The sequence below is a fragment of the Littorina saxatilis genome, linkage group LG15 (assembly GCF_037325665.1).
Source record: "Littorina saxatilis isolate snail1 linkage group LG15, US_GU_Lsax_2.0, whole genome shotgun sequence".
Classification (NCBI taxonomy): domain Eukaryota; kingdom Metazoa; phylum Mollusca; class Gastropoda; order Littorinimorpha; family Littorinidae; genus Littorina; species Littorina saxatilis.
The window spans coordinates 29069431-29081702 of record NC_090259.1 but is presented as its reverse complement, the minus strand read 5'-3'; the positions used below and the strand labels follow the sequence as shown (position 1 = coordinate 29081702).

The 12272-nt window shown below is 39.0% G+C and overlaps 2 protein-coding genes across 6 annotated transcripts in view; both read right to left on the bottom strand.

Annotated features, from left to right (window-relative positions):
• Window positions 1–1081, bottom strand: part of LOC138949033 (uncharacterized) — a 127065-nt gene extending 125984 nt beyond the window's left edge. Inside the window, exon 1 of one of the 2 annotated variants that reach the window (XR_011450146.1) lies at window positions 904–1081. Coding sequence is in view for 1 of the 2 variants with exons in the window: in XM_070320747.1 (XP_070176848.1) it covers window positions 904–928 (25 nt within the window). In the remaining variant the exon portion in view is untranslated. The remainder of the gene's footprint in view (window positions 1–903) is intronic. The other variant, XM_070320747.1, reaches the window with a different exon arrangement.
• LOC138949026 (uncharacterized) overlaps window positions 1–9217 on the bottom strand; it is a 116682-nt gene extending 107465 nt beyond the window's left edge. For 2 of the 4 annotated variants that reach the window (XM_070320727.1, XM_070320728.1), the window contains exons 1-2: window positions 8926–9217; window positions 1089–1265 (exon numbers count right to left, since the gene is read on the bottom strand). In XM_070320727.1, the coding sequence (XP_070176828.1) occupies window positions 1089–1265; window positions 8926–9074 (326 nt within the window). In that variant the 5' untranslated portion in view covers window positions 9075–9217. The remainder of the gene's footprint in view (window positions 1–1088; window positions 1266–8925) is intronic. The other 2 variants (XM_070320725.1, XM_070320726.1) reach the window with 1 other exon arrangement.
• Window positions 9218–12272: the final 3055 nt, after the last annotated feature.

Below are 12272 nucleotides of genomic sequence, written 5' to 3'. Positions count from 1 at the left end.
AACCGCACAACCCAATTCTACTGTGTCTCTCACTATGTCACAATGCTTCTTAAAATCATGTCAATATTTACCAATGTCGTCAATGTTTATTTGAACCGCACAACCCAATTCTACTGTGTCTGTCGCTATGTCACAATGCTTCTTAAAATCATGTCAATATTTACCAATGTCGTCAATGTTTATTTGAACCGCACAACCCAATTCTACTGTGTCTGTCGCTATGTCACAATGCTTCTTAAAATCATGTCAATATTTACCAATGTCGTCAATGTATATATTGTGTGTGATACGTGGAAATGTGATACTATTTATTTGCATGTATGATACAGGTACAAATGTGATAATTGTAGGCTTATACTAGTGATTACTGTGTGTGATACATGAAATGTGATATGAATGCTGTTTTTATATGTTATACTCTTACTTTCTCCCAAGCGCAAGACAAATTCTTCTTTGAAAATTGAAGCCAATAAAATTTGAGTTGAGTTGAGTTGAGTTTATTTGAACCGCACAACCCAAATCTGCTGTGTCTCTCACTATGTCACAATGCTTCTTAAAATCATGTCAAGATTTACCAATGTCTTCAATGTTGATTTGAACCACACAACCCAAATCTGCTGTGTCTCTCACTATGTCACATTGCTTCTTAAAATCATGTCAATATTTACCAATGTCGTCAATGTTTATTTGAACCGCACAACCCAATTCTACTGTGTCTGTCGCTATGTCACAATGCTTCTTAAAATCATGTCAATATTTACCAATGTCGTCAATGTTTATTTGAACCGCACAACCCAAATCTGCTGTGTCTCTCACTGTGTCACAATGCTTCTTAAAATCATGTCAATATTTACCAATTACGTCCACATTAAATTGTGACAAAGTTAGAGGAATTAATCTAACCTTTTCCCTTCTTCAGTTTTTCCATTTTTGTCTCTATCTTCGCCTGTGAGGTTTGAAATTCTCCTTTGGCAGCACGAAGTTCTGACTTGGTTGACTGAAGTTCTGACTTGGTTGATTGAAGTTCTGACTTGGTTGATTGAAGTTCTGACCGAAGTTCTGACTTGGTTGATTGAAGTTCTGACCGAAGTTCTGACTTGGTTGACTGAAGTTCTGACTTGGTTGACTGAAGTTCTGACTTGGTTGACTGAAGTTCTGACTTTGCGGTAAGCTGACTGATCTCGAGGGCGTGCAGTTTGTCTTTCAGGGATGACAGCTCTATTGCTTGCTGGGCCAACAATGCCCCCAGACCGTCATCACTCTTGCTGCACAGACACACACAGTCATCAGTGCGATTCAGTTTTTGTATGATTTGTATACACTGTGTGACACAAAACAAAACGCGCTGCTGAAACATAACATGGCTGTCCAGGGAGAATGTTGTAGTCCAACAACTGGATGATTGCAGTACACGTATTGTTTTGCAGTTGGTAATCAGTATAAATGTGTTTGAGCGTGTGCATGTACAAACCCCGTGTACGGAAAAGTCAATACCAGGCCACTTTTAGTCACGCGAAATTCCTCGACAATGGCCATGAATGTATACATGTATGTTTATACCCTGCTGATGCAACATGCAGAGCTTGACACTTTTATTCACAACTGTTGAAGATACCTGCCTTACGTTGTAAACAACCATGTACGACATCGCACACCTTCAAGGCATCTTCCTCCTCCTCCCCGCTTCCCTTTTGATTACATGGGATACGAGTCTATTTACGCTTTGACACAAAACATGAACAATCTGGCTGCAAAATCGGAAGTTTTGGCTGAACTAATTGTGCAGGTTGCCATTGGTATTAGGCACCAATAAAACAAAGAAGTCATCTTAACAAATAACAGGCTACCAAATAAGTCTCCATACGGAAGAATGCTCCTATCTTATGTAAAAGCCTGCGCGGCTCTATGACAATTTACCGGTTGGTTTAGATAAGAAGTTGTGCTTAACAGACGTAATTCGCTCTGTCCAATTTTCCTCAACGTCAGAGGCTGATATGTCATTACAAAAATAAATTCCCAAAATCTTTAATTTTTTCTTCCAATTGAAATCATAAAAGGTGTCTTGACAATGTTTTTGACTTCCTAGCCACATGGCTTCACATTTCGACAGATTCAACTTTAATCCGGAAACGTAGTAAAAAGAATCAAAAATCAATAAGGCATGTTTTAAATCCGTTTCGCTTTTCAAAAATAACGTTACATCGTCAGCATACAAAGCAATTTTTAACATATCATCCCAAAACCTATCATTTAAACAATTCAAATTCGAAATACCGTTAACATTCTTATTCTGCCTAATCTTAATGGCTACTAACTCAATTGCCAAAACAAAGGCTAAAGGCGAGAATGGACATCCCTGACGGATTCCAGACTCCACTGGAAAATACTCAGACAACCAGCCTGCATAATTAACACAACTCTTGGCATCTTTCATCAAAACTTCGACCCAAGTTACAAACTCCGGGCCAAAGCCAAATTTTTTAAAAACATTTATCATAAAGTCTTTTGAAATACAATCAAATGCATGAAACATGTCGATGGTGACCAAAAGACCTGGTTTATCTTGCACATTCATTTGATCTATGACGTCATCAATCAATCTTAACAAAGATGAAACTTGCCTCCCTTTAATATATCCAACCTGATCAGGATTAATCACATTATGTACAACTTTGTTCATGCGTAAAGCCAGACACTTCGCCAGTAATTTATAATCACTGTTTGTTAGCGAAATTGGACGCCAATTATTTAATTCATCTCTCGGAAGGTTTTTACCTTTATGAATTAACACAATGACAGCATTTCTTTGAGACGCAGACAAACTACCATTATCAAATGCTGCTGAAAAAGAAGGTGATATAAATATACTCACTCGAGACCAAAATACTTTAATAAATTCAATTGTAATGCCATCAGAACCTGGGGAAGAACCATTTTTCATTTGTTTTAGTGCGTGCAACAGTTCATTAGCAGTTAGAGAGCCCTCGCAGCTGTTCTTATCTTCGTCGGAAAGAGAAGGAACGCTGCAGCGTTGCAAAAAATCGTCAACATTACCAACATTATCTACTATATCTATTTTCTTTGTATACAAATTCATAAAATACTTTTTTTGCACACTGTGTATTTGTTTTTGATCTGTACACACTCGCCCTTCATCATCTTTCACGCGATCCATAACCTTTGCATTTGCACGTGCTTTTTCCAAACTCAAGAAATATTTTGTGTTTTTCTCCCCTTCCTCGACCCATTTAGCGCGAGCTCTAACCTGAGCGGCTCGTGCCCTTTTTATTTCCATTAACTCGAGTTGCATTTTCACGTGTTCACGCTTTGCTTGGGTATCATTACAGTTAGGATTCTTACTCAAGTAAACGTCTAAATCATTCAGTTTATTACACAAATCTGCAACTTCATTTCTCCTTTGACACTGTTTATTTTTGCTATAATTAATGGTAAACTCTCTAATTTTAACTTTTAACATTTCCCAATCCAGTTGACAATCCAATTCTTCGCTACAAAATCCTTCAATAAAAATATTCATTTCATTAACATAATCAATATCTTCCAACATCAAATTATTAAACTTCCAATAACCTTTGCCTCGTACAATCTCACTTACTTTCAATCGAACCAGGCACCCTCTATGGTCTGAAAAAGGAACACTGACAATGCCACAATCAAAGTTCAAATCAAAAATACCGGAGCTAACCAAAATGTAATCAAGTCGTCTGGCAATAAACGGAGTCTTTCTTGACCAGGTAAATTCCTTTGTATCCGGGTTGAAAAACCTCCAGACATCATACAAATCACATGTGTTAACCACATCATTAAATTTGGCAACGTTATCCCCAGAATGATTCTCGCCAGCTATAACATCCATTTCATTATTCAACACGCAGTTAAAATCACCACATACTATGATCTCATCGCATTCAAAACTTTTAATTTTTTCCGTCAACTCATCCAAAAATTTAACTTTTTCTTTTGTTTCGTTAGGTGCATACACATTTACAATTGCAACTGATTTATTTTTTATTCTAATACATGTCGCTAAGATTCTCTTTGACGAGAACAATACAGAGACATCTTCACTAACATTCTTTCCAAACAAAATCATTTGACCGGCGCTGTGCGATGTCCCTTCATGGAACACGAAACCATTCTTCCATTCTTTCATCCACTCGTCCGACACACTTCCCGTTATGTATTACGCGAATTACGTCTGTTAAGCGCTTGATTGCGGCATGGGAGAAAAGAAATTTGAGTATCATGGGTAAAATTATTGTAATAAAAACGTTCTTGATCTCCCAATTTGTTTATTGTATGCAGGCATTTGTGATCGCTGATAAAGTATTAGCAGAAGTTAATAGACTGTTGTTTAGATTTTTGTGGAAAAAGAAAGAAAATAATAAAAAGGCATTTGAAAAGGTTAAAAGGATAATATTGTGTAGTGATGTCGAAAATGGTGGTTTAAATATGATTGATTTGAAACACATGCAGGCATCATTTTTATTACAATGGGCTGTCAGACTGACATCCCGCAAAGTCACGGATAAGTGGAAATGTGTTCCAAAGTCAGTGTTTTCAATGTACGGCTCAAATTGTGAATGTTTTTATTCAAATGTTAATTTTCGGAGACTAAAGGGGAGTGAACTTGTCAAATCCAAATTTTGGAAAATAGTTTTGAAAACCTAGCTTGATAACAACGTAGGCTTAAGTATTGATAATAATTTATTTAATCCGCTTTTATGGAATAACCAATGTTTTGCTTATGCCGGAAATGTACTGTATTTTGAAGATTGGGCGAGAAAGGGTCTTAATAGCGTACATGATGTTTTATACAGAAACGAATTTGTTTCCTATCAGTTCATTTGTGATGTTTTAGGAAAATCCCCACGGAGAATTTTGGAATATAACATGGTTCGTGCTGTTGTTCTGAATGTAATGCACAAGACGATGCACGGAAAGAAAGAAATTGATTTGATGGATATCCCCTTATATCGTGGTAAGAAAGTACATAGCGCACAACAGTTTAGAAAAGAATTAGTAAGTATGAAAGTTGTTGAACCTTGTGCAATTGGCTTTTGGAGGAGGAAATTTAATTATGAAATTGATAAGAAAGATTGGCTGACTAGTTTTGAATCGGTTAAAGAAACAAGGTTGCGTGTATTACAATGGAAATTACTTCACAATATTTATCCCACAAACATTATGTTATGTAAAATGAAAGTTGTGGAGGACAATGTATGTTCATATTGTAGTAATAGCGTTGATTATATAGAACACTTCTTTCTCAGTGGTGATTGAGTTTTGGAAACAGATAGAATTTTATATTTGGGTACATCTGGATAAACAAATAGAGTTAACAGTGCACGAAATTATGTTTGGTGTTAAAAATCGAAAAATGCAAGCAACTCTGTTGAAAGAATTGAACCGTATAATTTTGGTTGCTAAAATGTGCATAAGTATTTATAAAAAAACAAAGGCTTCAATGCCTCTCTTTGTTTTATTCGAAAAGCAATTGCAGATCAGAAATATAAAATTATGACTTTTATTCCTCTTTTTTATTTCTTTTATTTTTCTATTCTTATTTCTTTTATTTTTTTCTCTTTCTCTTCTCATTTCTAGATACGGACCCAAAGTTACACCAAGATGTATATAGTGGATGTCATACTGTGTTTTTTGTGTGTGTATAATTATAATGATATGCATTTTAAATACATATTTCAACAGGAAAAAAGAAAAAAAAGCTATGGTTTAAGCAAACAGTAACACAATCTTGGGGCAACCAAGGAAAATTGTCTAAGGGTACAAGTAAGAAAAAAGTTTTTCATTAATTTTGATACTATATACTTTTTGAGTGGTAAATGTTGAAGGATGAAAGAAAATATATTGTGAGTGGACGGATGCATGTTATTCATTAAAAGCCCCACAATGATGTGCTTGGCAAAAAAAAAAAAAAAAAAAAAAAAGATAAGAAGTTGTGTATCTAAAGTTGTTCTTATGCAGTTTAAATATCTCGGCAGGTCTGAGAAGGTGAGCAGAACAGTTATCACGTGATGGACTGCGACTCTAATGGTCAAAATCAGCACTTCGCGTCTGTTTGTTTCAGGGCTTGTTTTCACTTGCCTGACCAATCAACGTAAAAAATCCCGGCCGTGCATAAACACATACACAACACACACACACACACACACACACACACACACACACACACACACACACACACACACACACACACACACACACACACACACACACACACACACACAACACGCACACACACTCACTGTTTCAACACGGACGTTGTTTGATGGCCGTTTGCCTTTCTCACCATTTTATCAGAACGGACTGTGGTTCGTAACTATGGTATCAATTGTGAATATCAATACTGATTGTTATTAGCTATGAGTCAGAATCATATACCTGCAAACCTTTCATTTTTGCTCAATCGATCGTCACTCATGTTAGTCTATCTACGATCTTTAGAGGCCTGTTCGAGGCTCCCCACGGACACCTCGCCGAGAGGGTCTCGAGACCCGAGCTTTGATTTTAAGAGGTTATATAGACCCCCTCATCGGAGCTGTAGAGGTTCGAAAACTCCATGGCCTTAAAGTCCCCGGCGTATTGTTTACTAGAGGAATACCCGGCTTTGCCGGGTGGATTGTGAGACACAGTAGCGGTTCGCCGGCTTAGAGCACGTGTTGAAAATTTTCATTAACCAGATTGTGCCCGGGGTCCACCTGAATATGGCCACCAAATTTGATGCAGAATATTTACAATATAACAAACAGAACTCTACAAGCCACAGGTGTTGCCTTGCGAGCTATAAATAGCTCACAACTTCTAAGGCGAACAACTCTGCAGGACTTGGCATTTAAGTTGCTACGTGCCGAATTTTTCATGCAGCGGACCCTTCCATCTTCATGTTATCCCGCGTTTATGATTTTATTTCAATTTGTTCAGATTTGGGTTCATAACCTCCCTATTGTAATACTCGCTCTTTTTTTACTTCTTTTTGTCTCACTTGAGTAATACCCCCCAAAAAAACACAACTTTGAAGTTTCTCGAATATTATTGAAGCTAGAGCTTTAAAACTGTGCACACTTCTAAAACTCGATGAGCCCCAGGCATTCCAACTTTCCAACTGAAGTCCGATTGACTCTCTCAATTTTCAAGATGATAGCTGGGTCGAGTTCGAGTCAAAAACAGAACATGATCGTTTTCTCGATTTTTTTAAAAGCCAGAACTCGGTTAACATTCACCGCGTCCGGATCACGTTTCGCAAATTCGGACTACACAGTCCGGATGATATGGGTCGTGTACGACCCATACTTTCCAAAGAAGGATTCAACGTAAAAAGTATGTGTCGTTCACGACCCACGCCATCCGAATACGGATAAACGTTTTGCCGCCTCTTTACAAAGCATGGGTCGTACAAGACCCATGCCATCCGAATATATAGAGAATACTACATGGATTGCTATGTCGTACCAGATTTACACGAGGTTGTTTTCTTAAATATTGAACTGCGAGCGAACGCGAGCGGTTCACTATTTGAAAAAGCAACGAGTGTAAATCTGGTACGACACAGCAAGCCATGTAGTATTCTGTTTATCCTACATACTATACTTACGTGTATTTTACTGAAAATGTCCTGCAGTCGAGGCAGCTAAATTGAAGACGCTTGTTTTAGAACCTCGATCACTTCTAAAGCCTCGTGCAATCTATTACGTCAAAGTAAAGAAACGTCACTCTGAAAGTGTGGCGTGACGTGTTAGTTCTAAAAATTCATCGAGGGTAATTAGCGAGCGCAATGGTTTTTTTCTATAATGACGTTTGTCTTTTTACTTTGGCATCATAAGCAGTGGAAAAACAGGTCCCTGCCAGACTTGCTTGACATGACCTCATTTACATGATATACACACGTGTGATTTGAACGATTATTATCTCACGAGTGTCTCTCTCACGTATGTAGGATAAACAAGGATAAGCAACGTAAAATATATTCCTTACGTAATTTCATATGGGTCGTCCACGACCCACATCATCCGGACTATGTAGATCAAATTACGTCATCGTTTATTTGTTTGTTTACAAAAATAATCTTTCAAAAGTTGTGCAATGGGAATGTCGTATGATGATTGGAGATTACACGAAGCTCTAAATAGTTTGAGAGATAAAGCCGATTATGTTAGGCTCTGTGTCGTCCACGACCCACGAAGCACGGTGAAGTTTAAAACGTACACACTTCTGGGGTATGATGACCTCCCGACTTCAACCAAGTGTGCCGTTAGAAATGTGAAACTCTGCACATCTCCATGATTTGATGACCTCCACAAATGATTCAAGTCCGGTAAATGAGACAGGGTCTGTAAATCCCGCAGTGGGGCACTGCGGTTATGAAATTAAAGGCCCCTCCTGTTTTTGGAACCGCAGGAGCTTTTTAGTTTGCTGTTAGGTAGATTTTTGGTTCCTCTTTCCTGTCATGCTCTCTTTTTCTTCATGAATTCTTTTCTTTTTCTGCCTTCTTGCTCATTCACCTGTATTTTTTCCAAAAATCTCTTCTCTTGCCGCTTGTCTCGCGATTCATGTATAGTTTAATCTGTTAGTGTTCTGATGTAAGTCCAGCAGTAGATAGGTTAAGCCTATTTTAACATACTGGAAACTGGTAATCTTCCAGTAGGTATTAATTTAGTTTTACTAAAGCCTGCTGGGACACAAGTAATGGGTTAGTGCATTTGTAAACAGGAATCGCTTGACAAGTGGCCCCCTTCATCCCCCCCTTCCTCGTCCTGATATGGCTCTGCGTAGTCGGCTGGACGTTAAGCAACAAATAAACAAACAAACAAATAGGGTCTGTAAATTACCTGTCGTAAATTAGATTAAAATCAGACAGCACACTAGTGAGCTGTTGTAGAGACTCACCCTGTTTGTGATGGAGCCGTCCTTTTCTCCCGTAGCGGCTCTTCCGTCAGTTGTTGCGCATCCCCCCGGACAGGGTGTGTTGCTGATTGCACGCTGATCACCCCAGCAACGGCCAGCAAGAAACAGGACAACAGCAACACGCCCGCCATCTGACTGCTGCTTGGTCTGGTCTCACGGGTCTTGGTGATATTGTAGGATGAGGTGATGTTAGCTTTGCTTGATGAAGTTAGTCGTGGCTCACATTTATAGAACGCTACCACCTAAGCCGATTATATACGAGACATTCATCGTTTTAGCCGCATTTTCTGCGAGGAAAGAACTCGGTAAGTATTATTAAAGTCACACATTTTATTAGAGCTTAACACGGATGTGCGTGATATCAGTGAGAGGGGTTATGCTTGCGTTTGATTTGCATGGAGATAAATACGTATTGTTCCATTCTCTCATCGATTTGTTTACTCTGAACAAACAGGTTTTATCAAAAACATTGCATCGGTGTGTGTACTCATCGTGATGCTCCTACAGCAACAGTTGATCATATAACAACAAGTTTGTGATGAATGACTTGACACTCCGGGAATATCACTCTTTCAGTCGACCCCCCTCTCTCCTCTCTACCTTACTGAGTTGCTGTTTTTGCTACTTTTGAACGCGCCGCTGACCGCGGGAAGACTTAGAGTTAGGCCATATCTGCAAGGACCAATTTATTTCACCAAAGACGGGAGTAATGACTGGGTGGTAAGACGCCTGCCTCCCGAAGCGGAAAGTCGTGGGTTCGAATCCCGGCCGCCCTGGCAGGTTGTCTCAAACGAGAATGCGGACGCTAAGTTCATGAAAGCTATGAGTATTTGGGAAGGACTGATAGGCTGAACCCTGATTCAGCCTGGGTGAACAAGTCTATGACCCTTTTCCCCAGTAATTGCCGAATTGAGATGGGATAAAGGTTTCGAAGCGTCAAGTATTGTAATGAAGTCCGAGAATGCATCCAGACACGTTTTTGTCAGCAGATACTTGAATGGTGCAATCTGGTGCCATCCGAGACCAGAATTTTCTACTGTATCATGTCTCCCAAATGTGTGTGTGTGCACGTGTGTGTGCGTCAGTGTGTGTGTATGTGTGTGTGTGTGTGTATGGGTGTGTGTGTGTGTGTGTGTGTGTGTGTGTGTGTGTCTGTGTGTGTGTGTGTGTGTGTGTGTGTTCGTGTGTAGAATAGAGAGAGAAAAATGAATGCGAGAGAGAGAGAGAGAGAGAGAGAGAGAGAGAGAGAGAGAGAGAGAGAGAGAGAAGACAAGTCAAGACAAGACAAGACAAGACAAAATCTTTATTATCGAGGGTAATAGATAAGCAAGAATAATTATATGCTTTTATACATCCAGCCCTCGACCTAAGATAGGGTCAACAGAAACAGAAAACAATATAATCAAAGAACTATCACAGCAAACTAAACTCATTATAACTGTATATACGTATACAAATTTGAAAATAAATTGTCCTACTGCATTTTAAGTACAATTTTCAATGATAAAAAGTGTCAATTTTTAACATAATTTAATTTAGATCTGCATATTATTATTAACGTGCACATACATTTTAAATGAATTGATGAACCATTCAGCGCATGTTTAGTTGCATTATGTGTGACATATCATGTTTTTTTGAAGCTGTATGTTTTTTTGAGAGAGAGAGAGAGAGAGAGAGAGAGAGAGAGAGAGAGAGAGAGAGAGAGAGAGAGAGAGAGAGATACAGAGACAGATACAAAGACAGAAAGACAGTGACGGAAAGACAGAAAGACAGAAACGGAAAGACAGAGAGAGACAGAGAAAGAGGTATGTTTGCCGAGGGTCGTACACAACATTATTTACAACCTCGGAAGGGGACAATTAGACACTGAGACTTGAACATTTGGTTGCTGTTTAGGGCTTGCTTTTAATAATGATATGCTCTGACATAAGAACGTGCTACTTGGAGCAGACGACACAAGTGACGACCTTCTCATTCATGTAGGGAGGACAAGGAAGACTTCCTCACACAGTGACCACGTAGTAGAACAGAAAGAAAGAAAGAAAGAAAGAACTCGGTGAGAGTTTTTTAGTTTTTTTAACTCGGTGAGAGTTATTAAAGTCACACATTTTATAAGAGCTTAACACGGATGCGAGTGATATTAGTGGGAGGCGTTATGCTTGCGTTTGATTGACATTGAGATACCTACTTATTGTTCCATTCATTCGTCGATTTTGTCCTCTGAACGAACAGCTTTATTAAAACATTGCACCGGTTTGTGTAATTCGATTCAGAGGATCACGCTTGCTAGCGATGTACAGTGAGATATCACACAGCTTGATCGTGATACGTCTACAGCAACAGTGGGTCATAATAACAACAAGTTGGTGATGAATGACTTTGACACTGCGGAGACCTGACTGTATAGACCCCCTCTCTCCTCACTACCCTACCCCTCCGTCCTCGATACCAATACTGAGTTGCTGTTTTGGCTACCTTTGAACGTGATAACCGCGGGTAGACTTAGAGTTAAGCCACATCTGCCAGAACCAATTTATTTCACCAGTTTTCAAATACATACATAAAAGGATTTAGATGTCTCTTTGAGGATTCAGCCTGGAAGGAATACATTGTTGGTCATTTGACCCCCTTAACCAAAACCTATCTGAATATTATGGAACGTCAAAAGGCCCATCAACTCAATACAATTTATCGACAACTTTATATTTCACTGGTCGACATTTTTTATCCATCAAATATTTGAAACAATTGCTTTGCTGATTTATCGATTAAAACATGTGTAACGTATGACACTTTTTAATCGATAACGAGAAGCGATTGGTTAATTGTTTCAATTGATGATAATTTCGACAAGTGAAATGCAAAGTTATCAATACATGTATTGAGTTCATTAGTCGTTTTGGCGTAAGCAAAGCACCAAGTAGGCTAGGAGTAGGAGCGTCCAGCCCTACACCCCCCCCCCCCCAACATTTCTTTTTCAAAGGAAGCTAGATAGCCAATGTCATCTGAGCTTTGAATTTAATTGTATTATAGTAGCTAAACAATGGAGTCTGATTCTGTCTGTCTGTGTTTCTGTGTGTCAAAGACGAGAGATCCGCAGTGGTAAGTAGTCTCAATGCACCTCCTGGACAACCTGTGTCTGGCCTGCCTGAAAACACCTACACGTGAGGGGTTTTGCTGCCAGCGCGGTGAAGATAAAGAGGAAACATTTTCTCTGCCCGCGCGGCAACAAGCAGGATGTCTCTAAACTGAATGGGCCTTTTGGCTCTTTGACGGGAATTGTTGTTCATTTTCAGATGTTATGTGTCAATGGTGCGTGGTACGTT